Source organism: Myotis davidii, unplaced genomic scaffold (assembly GCF_000327345.1).
Source record: "Myotis davidii unplaced genomic scaffold, ASM32734v1 scaffold339, whole genome shotgun sequence".
NCBI lineage: Eukaryota > Metazoa > Chordata > Mammalia > Chiroptera > Vespertilionidae > Myotis > Myotis davidii.
In genome coordinates, this window is record NW_006290778.1 from 605,711 (window position 1) to 620,150 (window position 14,440).

Sequence of the window (14,440 nt, forward strand, 5' to 3'; positions counted from 1 at the left end):
TCCTGGGTCTTGGACACAAGTGCTGGACCCAGCCTTCCCCCGGGACTGGGTAAATGACTCGCACGGAGGTGTCGCCCCTCCTGGTGGTGGGACACCACAGACTGGCCCTCGGCTTAGAGCCTCCACTGTGGGGAAATAATTTCACAGATCTGTGCAGCATTTTCGTCTTCAGCATTTTTTATTGCATGTCATCGCACTTGACCTCCCCACCAGCACCTGTGGGGACACCCCAGTGGGCAGAGGAAATGAAACAGGTGAGGCTCCTGGGCACTTACCAAGGACTCTTGTGTGTTGAGTGGTGCAGCACAGACCAGCACCAAGGCCCCCCAGCTCCCAGGCCTCCGAGGTGGTCCCTCCTTCTGTGTGCAGCTTAGAGTTCACGTGGCTGTACAGCCAGGCCACGTCCCCCGTTCACAGGAGCTGAGCAGCCCTGTGGACAGGGACAGCCACAGCGTGTTCTGCGTGTGGAAGATCAGAGGAGTGTTAGGCATGTAAGGGATTCTGGGGGAGAAGGGGGAGTCCACCGCACACAGGTATGGACAGAGTCCCTCACTCTTTCGTTTGTCTTCAGCAGAATCCAAGCTGTGTTACAGTTTGCATGAGCCTTGGTACGTGGGCTTATGTATTAGACAATTTTAAATAAGTTGCTTCTCATGATGATTTAAAAAAATTTCCTCAGCAAAGCCAAGGATTCGTGGTAATGCAAATAATGGGTGATTAAAATATGTTACTGATTTTGTTCGATCAAACAAGTGGGAACGTCACTGATTTAGCGCCCACGCTGTGAAATCCCACATTCCTGTCCAGCCTCGCCTTGGACTTGCTGTGTGACCTGAGCCCAGTTATTTACGTCGTCTGATTTTATTTGCGTCTGTGAAATGGAGATGATAACCACGCCCACGTCATAGAGGTTTTGTACATGCAAAAGGCAGGTAGAGCACCTACAGCCGTGCCCAGCACCCCGCAGAGCAATCACTGGCACCAGTTATGATGTGATGCTAACTCTTCTTTTGGTCAAACTGTGAAGCTTTCACTTTTGGTGTTGGTTTCCTGGACACCCCCACTAGGACAGTCCTTCCATAGGCACCCCGTGATCGTGGCCCTATGGCACGCACAGATGGAAAGAACGCATATTGTTCTCATTCTGAAGCAACATTCTGAAGGCCCCTGACTTGGAGGAAGAGAAGGGAGGAGGGGGCAAACATAGGAGACACGTGACAGGCAGATAAATGGAACCAGTAAGTTAGGGGTGGCAGGCTTCAAGGTCACAGCAAGTGACTGTAGAGAAGGGAGGGTGGTTTGAGGCCCGGTCACAGGTCACTGGGAGGAGTGTGTGGGCACAGAGCCCGGCCTCACGTCCTCTCTAGAGGCACACACGCCTCTTCCTCCCCTCTGCTGGGGCTGACGTGAGCACTTACAAGCAGCTGTAGATCCTCCTAAGTATTTTACCACTTTCCTCTTGACCTTGTAGAGAGAGTTTTGTAAATCTATGAAGTGGGTTAAGTTCCCCGAGAGACATTTCAATTCTTTGTTCTTTATTCACTCAACAGACATTTTTCAAGTGGCCACTTCAGCAGGGGCTGTGCCAGGCACTAGAGACCCCACTAACCACCTAGGACTGCGTGGTTTGGCCGGGGACACTGAGTCAGCCAGCACAGTCAGCCCAGGGGGCACGGACAGGCCCTGTTGTCAGGCTGCCCAGACCCACATCCCAGCGCTGCTCCTGGCTCTGGTCTCCTGGGGCCTTAGTGTCCTCGTCTATGAAACGGAGTAGACTTGATGAACTGGGCGGATCCAGAGCCATGGAAGCAGGGAACAGAGTGTGGGATCTCGGAGGGAAGGCGGGGAGGTGGGTGGGTGGGAGGTGATCAACCAAAGCCCCTGTATGCATCTATGCATGGCCCATGGACACAGACAATAGGGTGCTGACGGCCCGGGTGGGGTGGGGTGAGGTGGAGGGGATCATTGGGGGCAACAGCGGACATATGTAATACTTTCAACAAGAAAGATTAAACAACAACAAAACAAGACAAATAAAATGGAGGAGAATTCTTATCCCATATGGGTGTTGAGGGTTAAGTGGGGGCATGTATACAACCTATAGAGCAGGCACTGCGCCTCCTCTGAGTGTCCGTATGCGTTACTCTTTCCTCCTAGTTGTAGGACTTCCACTCAGCCACCGTTCCTGTGGTTCTGGATGATGTCCCTTCCGTCTTTTAGTTTCACTTTTGAAATGGTTGTTCGAGGCGGCAAACTCCGGCGTTAACCTATGCCGCCATCTTGGTTCTCCCCCATCTGTTACTTCTTGTCTCCAAAATAGATTTAGACGTACTCAGCATTCTAATCCCATCCTCCCTTCCCTGGGCAGTGAGATGCTCCGTGTGCTCCTCTCCCTGCCAGGGCTATGGAGATTTTAGGGTCTGAAAAAGCAAATTTGTCTTGCTGTCCCCATGCTGTGAGGTAGGGGGACACTGGCCACCCCTTCACATCAGGCCTCCCATCGTCCGCACGCACCGCTGAGGGGTCCCAGTTCCGTGACCAGAGGTGTCGCTGCTCGTGGGAGCTCACAGAGGAGCAAATAGCGGCTGTTGAGTTTGCACTTGTCTCTCTTCCGCCAGCCGCACGCTGCCTCCGGGCAGGGGCTGGAAACCCTCCTGGCAGACCTGGCTAAACCGGGGCATCTGTGCCAGGGGAGCCAGGGGCACGTTGCCTGAGGCTCTGCTGAATCAGCCATTGCCATCTGGCATCCCTGTGCTGTCGAGAGCTCAGTCCCAGCATCATGAATGTGCCCTGGATGGCTCTGCCCTTCACTTCCCAGACAGAGAACGCCGGGTACTCGCCGAGCACTTGCCAGGCCCACGGCGCGGTTATGAATGAGACAGAGAGACCAGCCCTGGCTTTGTGGGCATGTAACGTGGCAGAGACACTGAATAAACCACTGCAAGTGCATGCGTAAGGGCGAAGAGGAGGGATGTGACGGCGTGTAGGGGGCAGAGAAGAACCTACTCTTCAGGGGGTGAGGAGGTCAGGAAGGCCTCTGGGAGGGAAGCAGACTCTGGTATCTGAGAATGCTCGGGAGGAGGGCAGGGCGGACGCTGGGGAGGCCTCCCTCACCTTTCTTCCTTAAATTTCTTCCCTCCTTGCCTGACCGGTTTGGCTCAGTGGATAGAGCATCGAGGGTCGATGCTGGCTCATGTCAGCCGGGTTCGATTCTGGTCAAGGGCATGTACCTGGGTTGCGGGCACATCTCCAGGGGGGAGTGTGCAGGAGGTAGCTGATGGATGTTTCTCTCTCATCGATGTTTCTAACTCTCTATCCCTCTCCCTTCCCCTCTGTAAAAAAATCAATAAAATATATATATTTTTAAAAATTTCTTTCCTCCCACCTGAGGCCTACGTTTTCCCCTCCCCTCAGACACTCGTCCCCACTGCGGGCTTGTCTTGCTCCCCACACATAACCCTGACCTCACAGAGGATGAAGCCGGATGACAGTGTTAGTAAAGGGCCAGGCTGGGAGGAGGCCGCCCTGGCCAGGGCGCCAGCCGACATCAGCCAGTCCTCAGAGGCTTCACTCCGCAACGGTCATCGGACCTTAGACACGCAAGCGGCTGACCGCTCTGTGCGCCGGTGTCCCGTCCGAGAAAGAGGTTCCGCTAGCCGAGGCGGCCTGAGGACTGAGGCGATGCCTGTGTAGCACGTAGGGCCAGGCCTGTGTGAGGCAAGGGTGCAAAAACCCTGTCCCTGCCAGCATCTCAGAAACGGACTCTGCTCAGTTAACTGGTTTTCCCTGGCAGCCGGAGGCAGAATGTCAGGGGGTTGCCTGGCCGCAGTGCTGTGGGAACGCTGCCCACTGCGTGGTAAGTGGCATCTGGACTCCGAGTTTTCTGTACGACCTCTAAATACTGAGGAGGGAGCCAGGGCTTTGGGGTTCCCAAACGTGGAGCCTCCTTGCAGGGACCCCGGAAGCTCTGTGGGTGGGTGTTCACAGGAGATGTTGGCTCCTGGGGGTGGGGAGCCATGCACCTCTGGTGCCCACTCATTTTGCATGTGAATGGACACCTGGGTGACCTTAGCTGTCAGGCGAAAGGAATAAACTCTTCCAGCTCCAGCGTCCTGTCACGTCATACATTTAAAAACATCCATTGCGAGCCTACTATGTGGCAGGTGCTAGAAATACATTGTTGAAATAAAACAGGTCCATTCTGTGCCCTGAAGACATTTACAGTCGAATGGGGAGGTCCTGTCAATCAAAGTATCCCCCAAACACTAGTGAAAGAGCACCCTGATAATATGCACATTGGCTGTGAGGGTGGGGGGTGGAGGGGAGAGAGGGGAGACTGACCCAGCTGGAGGTGAGGGAAGGCTTCTGTGACCAAGTCATGGTGGAGCTGGGATCTGGTGAACAGGCATGTGAACCAGACACAGAAGTGGGGGAAGATTCCAGAAGGAGACCACAGCCCAGGCAAAGGCTTGGGGGGTGGGGGAGGTGCGAGGTGGAGAGAATGAGGTCGGTGGGGCTCTGCCAGGCAGCCCTTAGCGCAGGGCTGAGGTTCAGATTCCTTAATGACCCGGCGCAGCCCTGCCCGCGGGCAGTGAGAGCTGCTGCCCAACAGTCACGCTGGCGTTTATTTTTGCTTCTTCGTCTTAAGAGCAGCGAGAAGCAGGTTAATGCAGATGGGGATGCGTGTGGCTTGGCCTGCGTGGATTTGCACTTGGAAAGCGGATTCCGGCCGCAGGATGCTGAAATCAAGCAGGAGAGGCGTGAAATTAGAAGGAACTTTTAGTGAGCCGGTTTAAGTGGTGAAGGAAGCCCACCGTGCCTGCCGCCTGCCGCAGGCTCATAGAGCATCTGGGGATTAGCAGCAGGAGAGGAAGGTCTGACCTTTAATTTCAGTGTCTTATGTGCAGGTTGGCTTCCCACCCCACCCCATTTTTGGCTTCCATGACCCCAAATCACCCCTGTAGGTTGTAACGGGAGGTTCCGAAGCACATCCCAGCCAGGAGCAGACTTCAGGGCGTTCGGAAACCATAAGTCAAGCCCACGGCAGCACTTTCCGTAGCTGAGAGAACGGTTCCTGCCATTGAAGACAGACATGGCCCATCATGAATGAAAATCATATTTCTCTTTTTCTCTCTCCCCTCCAGGCTTATATTTGGCACCCTTTACCCTGCATATTATTCCTACAAGGCCGTGAAATCAAAGGACATTAAAGAATATGTGAGTAGCACTTTGGGGAGTGAACTGGGTGTGAACGGGCAGGAGGAGGTGGGTGCTCTCTGCTGTGGGCACTGGCAGCAGGCTGAGGAGTCCCTTCATCGCTCTCCTCATGAGACCTATGTGGTGTGGCCCAGGAATCCCCTCCCCGTGGACACTTCCTCTTTAGAACTAGAGTGCAGAAGAGGGGAACGCAGGGAGGTACAGCGAGAGGAACTGAAGTCCCCAGTCTACCACATGCCACTGTGTGGCCTGGAATGAGTGAGTTCACCTCGCTGAGCCTGTTTCTTTGTCTGGAAAACACTGTGTAGACCAGAAAGCACTGTTATTGGGAGACAGTCTAGCACCAGGGGCAGGAGCAGGGGTCCTGGGACCAGCAGACCCGGTTCAGCTCCTGGGTCTGCGACTGGGGCTCTATCCCACCCCAGTTCTGCGATTCAGATGCCCCAGGAGGTAAGCCCTGTTGCTTTATAAGCTTTCAGAGGGCGGGAGTTGTTCATTATTCTACAGCTATTACCCCACAGCGCCTAGCAGAGGGCAGAGCATGTGGGAAGGGGCTCCTTGGTTTGGAGGATGCATTGCTGTTGAGTGGATTTGGGAGCCATGGTCACGGCCCTCGATGTGCTGGGCACCTCTAGACAGAACCATCAGACCACCCCTGACTGACAGAGACCTGCAGGGCCGGTTGAGGGAAGGAGAGAGACCCAGGTCCAAGTACAGAGGCTGTGGATTTTGTCAGCAAGAGCCTGGAGTCAAGTGCTGGCTCTGGCATTTGCTTGATGCAATGGGTGGCGAGAAGCTGGCTTCCAACAGCCTCCTTTTCTTCAGCTGAACTGCGGGGTGAAGAGCAACAACCCTGACCCCCAGTGTCGTGAGGGACAGAGGGTCTTCGCTCTCCCCCTGTGACTCAGCGGTGTCACTTGGCAACTGTCAGGTGAAGAGGGTTGGAAACATCATCGTTTCCTTTCTCGGAAACCCCAGGACATCTTTATGATGAAACCAGCCACCTCCCCGTCAACTGCAACCAGAATTGACCACCCTCCCCTCTCGGTTTCCTAGAACTGCTCGCCCAGGTTTGCCTTTGCTACTAAGCAGGGGGTCCAGACAGGGTGGGTTCTCCCCAGAGACTGGGAACCTCAGAGCGTGAGCTGTAAATAGCTGTTAAGTTATAAGCACAGAAGCTCATGAGTCTCCGTTGACCTGGCCCAGGGGTGAAGCAGGAGGCAGCCTCTTCCAGGTCTCCCTTCCAGCCCAGGGCGCCGGGCAGCTGTGCCAGGTGAGGAGGCAAAGCTGGGGTCACCGTGGTTCAAGGCCCGATCTTCTGCCTTGCAGGGGCAGAAACTCAGCTCTGTCCGCTCTTCTGGGAGAGATCAAAGCCTGGTAAATTGTTTTGCTCTGACCAATCTCACAGGAGCCCGGTTTGTCACTAGAAGGGCAATTCATAAATTTAGAGCGAAACATATAACTGACAAGCAGAGCGGCTGTGTGTGTTGGCTGGTGAACACGTGTTTTTCCCGAAAGGAAAGCTTGAGAATAAAGATGAGACGGTTTCTTGGTAAAAATGGAACTGGAAGAAAGGAGCTGAATAGTGTTAGGGAGACTGGCACGCTCACACGTGTGCACTTGCTTCTCTTCTCCTTTTGACCATGGATCCATTTGTCCAGGAGAGAAACCTGGGAATTTCCTTGTACCCCTGCCTCTGCCTCACCACCCAGCCATGCACACACCTGATTGGTGACTACATCCCTAGTCCCCTAATAATCTGTCAGACCAGGTCTCTCCGTTTCTGCAGCCACTCTCTTAAGCAAGGTTGTCATCATTTCCTCCCTGGAATGTTGCAGTAGCCTCCTCTGTAGTTTTTATTGCTCCTGTAACACATGACCCTGAATTTAGGGGCTTAACACAGGCAAGGCTCTAGGGGAGAATCACTTCCTTGCCTTTTTCAGTTCCTGGAGGCGGGTCCCCTGCATTCCTGGGCTGGAGCCTCTTTCTCCCTCTTTCAGGTCCACAGTGTTTCATCCCTGAACATCCTTCCATAGTCACATCTCCCTGTGGCCACCGCCGGGTCAGGGTCTCCGCCTTGAAGTACTCATGGGACACAGTGGGCCACCTGATAGTCCAGGATGGTCTCCCATCTGAAAGTTCTTAGCTTAACGACTCTGCAAAGGCCCATTTGCCGTAGACATATTCATGGGTTCTGGAGACTGGGGTGAGGACATCATTTGGGGGCGGGCAGGGGCTATTGTTTTGCCTACCACATTTCCTAATTGGTTCTCCTGCCTCCTGTCCCTCATCTCACACTCTGTTGTCTATAATATAGACTCTATATAACTTCTAGAAGCCTTCGAACGGTGGGAATACTCGTTTCAATCCCCCGGGATCCTTGAATGACGGCTTCTTGCCTGCAACATCGAGTGCGGACCCATTATACAGGCTTGAACACCCTCTGTCTTGCTCCTCCCTACTTCCCAGCCTCTTCTCTACAAGCATTGAGTGCTCTCCGTCCCATACTCAGTGTGGCCTATGGACCAGAATGAGTAACATCACCTGCGAGCTTGTTAGAAACGAAGACTCTCACATCCTGCCCAGACTTCCGGAATGAAAATCAGACCTTTTACTGGATCCTCCGTTTGAGAAACACTGCTCTCAACATTCATAGCTTCTTATGTCTTTCCAAACGCACTGCCCTGAAACAGAAAGGAACTTATGGGAATTTGGGAATTCCTAGGACAAACTAGAAGGCTGGGGGGAAGATACTCAATTGGGGAGGATCCCAGAAACCTGGTGACAGGTCAGCTTATGCCACAGGATGGTCTGGTTAGGAAGCTGCTGCCAGTATCATTACCATGGACACTGGCTTCCGACTTCTGGCTTCCCGTGCCTTTGGAACAGTCTGTGAAGATTCAAAACCCTGGCTAGGGGCATTTGAAGCCTAGATAATAGGCCTTGCTGCCCAAAAAGACCATCTCAAAATTAGAAGGCTTTGGATACTGGTAATAAACATATTTTTTACATATTACATATAATTATATTCAATAAAATTTATGATGTTTAATGAAATTAAAATACAGTATATAATATGACTGTATATATACAGTGTGTGTGTGTATATATATATACATATATATACACACATATACAATATATATATTTCCATTACAGTTACTTGTTTGGTTGCCCAACATTGACATCCACTCTTTTACCCAGGTTTTGGCTTTTAAAAAACCTTCCAACAAGAATTCTGTGCAACTCATTTGCTTGTTCAATCCAAATTTCTTCAGCTGAGTCCAGCTGCAGGTCCAGTACCTCGCTTCCTCTGGCTCTGTCAGGATCTAATCTTAATATTCAGCACTCTAAAAAATTAAATGATCGAGTGAACCACCCATATACTCTATTAGGGGGAGAAGGAGAATAAATAAAAATAAAATTAGTTAAAATATTTAAATCTATACATAACAAAAAAAATGAAGAAAATATTGGTAGAAGCTACAGTCCTTAGTCAGGCAAGTGGTCATAAGTTCGTAACTTGTGTTTATGTCTTTTGATAAAAGATAATCTTTAAAGGGTAAAATCACGACTCTTGTACAAATATAAAATTAACACGTGTAAAAATTTTACATAACTCATTAATGCGGAAACCAGTAAATTGCTAAAAACACATCAAAGGAGATTCCAAAGAGCAGACACATAACCAATCAGGAGTGATGAAATGAATTATTTTAGAATATTCAACTGATTTCTTGGGCAAATGTGGAAATCAAAGTTGTAAACTAGCTCAAAAGACATTGAAAAACATGACACCTGTGGGACCAGGGTAATTCAGAAGGTGCTCTGGGCCAGTGGTTGGCAAACTGCGGCCCCTTGAGTGTGGCTCTTCCACAAAATACCACATGCAGGTGCGCATGTACAATGCGATTGAAACTTCGTGGCCACACTCAAGGGGCCAAAGAGCCGCATGTGGCTCGCGAGCCGCAGTTTGCCGACCACTGCTCTGGGCACCTACAGTTCCATAGCACATCCAGCATTTTTCCCTTTGCCTCCTTCTTCCACCATCTAATGCATGCTCCATCAGAGCTTTGGTTCAGTAAGCAGAGGTTCTCAACCTGTGGGTCGCGACCCCTTTGGCAGTTGAACGACCCTTTCACAGGGGTCGCCTAAGACCATCCTGCATATCAGATATTTACATTACAATTCATAACAGTAGCAACATTACCATTATGAAGTCGCAACGAAAATAATTTTATGGTTGGGTCACAGCATGAGGAACTGTATTTAAAGGGCCAGAAGGTTGAGAACCACTGAGTTAGAGCTTCCGTATCCAGGGTGTGGCCTGAATCTTCATTCCTGAGGAACGTGAGGCCTTAGTTATACTGCCTCTGTGAGTCATTGACTTTTACCTCTGAGTGAGACTGTAGTCGGAGATCCCCCAGGACCGTTAACTTCCTCCCCTGCACATTGTGTAGCAGCGACCCTGGTTCCCCTGACCATCAGGATCAGTCGCCCCATCGAAGCCCCTAAGTCCCTTTATTATCCACTTCCGAGTGGCATGGTGGTCCTGAAGTGGTCAGGTGACTGTCTAGTCCAGTGATGGCGAACCTTCTGAGCTCGGCGTGTCAGCATTTTGAAAAACCCTAACTTAACTCTGGTGCCGTGTCACATATAGAAATTGTTTGATATTTGCAACCATAGTAAAACAAAGACTTATATTTTTGATATTTATTTTATATATTTCAATGCCATTTAACAAAGAAAAATGAACCAAAAAAATGAGTTCACGTGTCACCTCTGACACGCGTGTCATAGGTTCGCCATCACTGGTCTAGTCTCTGCTTCTATTTCATTGGAACCAATTGCATCCCTGCTAGAAGCACCTATCCTCCGGGCACTAAAATTATTAAAAAGTACAACTCGGAAGATCAGGGTTGAGAAGCAGAAAGGCTGGAGTCAGACTGTTAGGCACCTCTCACAGACACCAGCGGTGTAAGTTATCCCGCAGCCCCCTGAGTCAGAGGGAGAGGCTGTCCCATCGCAGTTCTTATCTGCTCATATGAATGAATCCAAACAAGTGACTCCAGGTCATGGTGTTGTGTTCAAGTGAATTTATTAAGAAAGTAAAACATGCGAATTTATTAAAGGAACAAGGCAAGCAATCATCCAGCAAAAAGTGTGGATGGGCTCTCTCGGCTAATCTGAGGAGCGAGTGGGGTGGAGGTTTCTGCCTTATATGTTTTTCTGTCTATAGATTATAAATCTCTCAGCTGAATATCTTGGGTGCAGATTAGTTTTCAAGGTCCCCCTTTCACTTTGTTGTGGCTTTCCCAGAATCTGTGGGAAGCACCTGGCAGTTTTATCTTGCCAAGCCCCAAAACTGATGGCTTTTCTGTTTAGGGAGTGAAATAAACTGCTCTTCTTTCCTCCCCCCTTCCCCCCTCCTTTCCTGCTTTCTCTGCTTAGAGAGGCTTTTAACCATTTGCTCTCAAGTGTCTTTGGTTTGGGGAAGATAATGGCTTGTTACTTACAAGCCAGCTGCAAGCTGTCCACACTGCTTGGCCACGTTTAATTTTCTTGTCTCAGTTTCCCTATTCCTCCTGCCCTGGAATGTCCCTAGCTTCTTGCTACGCTGTAACAAGACCAGTGAATCTCAAACTTTAACGTGAGTACAAATGCACAGAGGATTTCATTAAAATACAGATTCTGATCTGTAGGGTCTCAGGTGGGGCCTGAAATTCTGTGTTTCTAACCAGCTCCTCCTTGATTCCGATGGTGCTGGTCAGGCACGGGCTTTTCACAGATGTCTGCCATCTGGGGGTCCGTCCACATCGTTCCAGAATGTGATCACGGCCCAGAACCAGTCTCAGCCACCCTTCCATGTACCTCATGGTATTGCCAGATCCTTACCTTGTATTTTAAAATGTACTTGGGATTTGCTTTAATCAGGGATGGTGAGGCATGCAGACACAGAAATGACTGTCATGAAGAAAGATGTTTTTACTCACAGCTCCTTAAAGGCAGGAGGCCCAGCCACCTCCAGGCCCAGAGCAGGTGGGCCACAACCTCTACTGGTTTCTGCAGGGAAGTCAGGTAGGGCAGGGCAGTCAGGTTTAGGGTTGGCTAGCTGGAATAATTTCAGCAGGCGGTGGGGTGTGGGGGCTGCCCTAGCTGCCTTGGTACCTGGCCTGGGGTCATTAGGGCTGGGGAATATTGGCCCACCCGTGAGCACTCTGTATGGGCTCTGGGTTGGTGAGTTTGCATATGAAAAATCCACCCTGGGGCACGTCTTTTTCTCTTTCTAAGAATTGTCTGGTCCTGGGAAGGGAAGTCTCTCCCCAGTCAGCAAGGCCTCGGATGCCAAGCATCAAAGAGTACAGAAAATAAGAAAAGAGTTCATACACCTGGTGGCAGTGTAGGTGCATTACCTCAGGACATTGCTCGTTCCAGGCTCAGTGCGCTGCTCAGAGTTCTGCCTGTGAGGGAATTTCACTTCCTCATTCTCTCAGGGCCACCAGGCTATGCAGCTGTCCACTGTGAGCTCCTGCCAGCAGATGGTGCCCAGGCAGCTGTAAACCAGGCTCTAATCGTTGCTTTCTTTCTCGGTCATTAGGCATAGGGAGTGCCCTGGGAGGCCGGAGCAGGGTCCAGATGCAAGAGGGAGTGTGAAATACTCAGGAAATAGGGTGACTGATGTAGGGGAGGATCCAAGGGTGAGGGGAGGCTACAGAGGTGGCTAAGCCTGCTGCCTGCACAGCCCATGGGGCGGTCTCTTGCAGGCTGCCAGGAGCCCTGGAGGCTTCGTGATGGGTCCTGGTGTCTCAGCCCATCTCTGTGGCTCATGGAAGGTCTCTGGGCTCTGCTTCCCACCCTCCTGCTATGACCTAGGATCACAACTTCTCTTATGTCCTCACTGTTGGGTCCTGCTCGGATCTGTCCAGAGGGACTCCCTAGCCCTGCTGTCAACTCTCCATTCCAGAGTTGCTCCTGGTCACCACCTCTCAAATTGGCCATAGCTCCCTCTCTCTCTTCTGGACGCCGCCCTGCCCATGCTCTCCACGTCTTGCAGGGAATTTTGGATAGAATCCCTCGAACCTGGCAACTTCTCTTTCATACCTTGGAAAAAATAGCCATCATTGGATTACTCTGTGGTTTGATGGGGGAAAACATTTCCTGGTAGTTTATTTATGGTTTCCATCTCTGAGCCACCAGTATTCCATTTACCTTTTGAGGCTCAGTGAATCATTCTCACACCGTCCTTTCCGCACGAAAGCATTTTAAGGAGAAGGGGTTCGTGATGGAAACTTCTTCAGGCTAACACTTCAAGCTCCTTTCCCCCATGCCTCCTTCATCTTTGGCCGTGGCCCCACTCTCCCTCCTGAGATTTGGTCTTGCCTTTTCCAGAGGCCTATTGGGCATGCTTCTTAGGTGTCTCCTGGGCCCTCAGACTGCCCTCGGGTTCTTGGAGCTCAGCCTCTTCTCCCTAAATTGACCCTTTGTTTACTTCCTTGCTGGTGTGAGTGGCTCCATGTCACACTATGCCCCGACTTCAACAGGCCCCTTTCCTCCCATGTATACCCATCATGTATTCAGCCGGTACTCATGGGGAGCATCTGTTACCTTGAAACCATCCTAATTCTCTATTTTCTTCCCAAAAAGCCACGTAGGCCAATATTTCCCAAAGCATATTATTCTCAGTCTTTTTAAAACCATCCTTTCTTTCCCATTGACAATGCCAACATTCTAATCCAGTCATTCAAGACATACTCACTGAGTACATACTACCTGCCAGGAGCTGTTTGGGGTACTAGAGCTGCAGTGGTGTGCAAAAATAACTGGCTTCCACTCTCAGGGAACTCACAACCTAGTAAGAAAAGCATGGCAATAAGCAGGTGCTTTCAAAGCAGAATGTTCAGTGTTACGACGGGAGCATGTATGACACTGTGGGAGAGAAAAAGGAAAGTGAACTTACCCCAACTTTGGACACTTCTTAGAGGAAATGACCTTTGGGCTGAGATCTGAGGGCTGAAATATGGAGGGAAAGGGAGATGCCCTGTACAGGTTCATTATAACGAGTGGAAAATTCAAGCAAGTGTGGGTGAGACGGAGGGCTTTCTATGGAGGTAATTAGGGTCCAGTTCATGCAAGGACGTTTATAACATGTTAAGGAATTTGGGATTTATCTTAACAGTAAGGGACCATTGAAGACTTTAAAAGCTTGGAAGGAGAATCATCAAGTTTGGATTTAACAAGGTCATTCTGACTAGAATATGGAGGACAGATTGGGAAGGAGGCAGAGGTAGAGACACCAAGCAAAAGATGGGAGTAGTCTGATGAGTTCATGCTTTTGGAAGATTAGGATGGGGATGGTTTGTAGCAGCGGTCGCCAACCGGTGGCCTGTGGACCATTGGTGGTCTGTGAGGTCCGAAAGGTTGGTGACTGCTGGTTTGTAGGATGGGTTGGGGAGGGGAAAGCCTAGAGACAAGGGAAATGGGAGAGAGGGGACCACGACCTCAACTCGGGGTGAGAGGCAGTGGAAATGGAATGGATGCTCATGTGGGAGAGGTTTTAAAAAAGATCTAGTTTCTGCAAGAGGCTGGGGATGAGGGGTTTCTCACAGGAGAAAGTCTTAGGTGGCCAGTGAGGATTATCACCACTCCATCCCAGAGAAACGGCCTTGCTACAGTTCATTCCCGGGTGTGTCTCTGTGAAGGCCTGGAAAGTTTACTTGGAAAAATTACCTAAGTGAATCCTGAGTCACTCCTGGTCCACAGGCCTCCCTGGCTCACCTGAGGGCTAGTGAAGGTCACCTGGGGTGCACATTGACCTTGAGCCTGGGTCAATCATGGAAACAGCCCATTTGCCTCCAGCCCCAAGGTTTGGAGTGGAGCTAGACACGAGCTTGGGAAGGATAGGGGGAGTGGGTAGACATGCAGCAGCGCTGCCTGGACGTGCCCCAGCACCTGGGCCTTTTCTTCTCGATGTTGGGCAGCCTTTCACCCTTGACCTTCTCTACTAGCTTTGTTACTTTTTCGTTCAACAGGTCAAATGGATGATGTACTGGATTATATTTGCACTTTTCACCACAGCAGAGACATTCACCGACATCTTCCTTTGTTGGTGAGTACACCAAGAATTGGGACTTTTCCCTACTAATGATGTTCTCTTCTGGCGCTGGCTGGCCTCCTGCTGTCTTCCTGCTCCTTCTCGGGAACATCAAGGGGGATAGTGTTTGTC

At 50.6% G+C, this 14,440-nt stretch overlaps 1 protein-coding gene across 1 annotated transcript in view; it reads left to right on the plus strand.

Moving 5' to 3' along the window:
- Positions 1-3,474: 3,474 nt before the first annotated feature.
- The window catches only part of REEP1 (receptor accessory protein 1), a 46,835-nt gene continuing 35,869 nt past the window's right edge, over positions 3,475-14,440 (plus strand). Inside the window, exons 1-3 of the mRNA XM_015564100.1 lie at positions 3,475-3,626; positions 5,145-5,217; positions 14,247-14,323. Of these exons, the coding sequence (XP_015419586.1) occupies positions 3,475-3,626; positions 5,145-5,217; positions 14,247-14,323 (302 nt within the window). The remainder of the gene's footprint in view (positions 3,627-5,144; positions 5,218-14,246; positions 14,324-14,440) is intronic.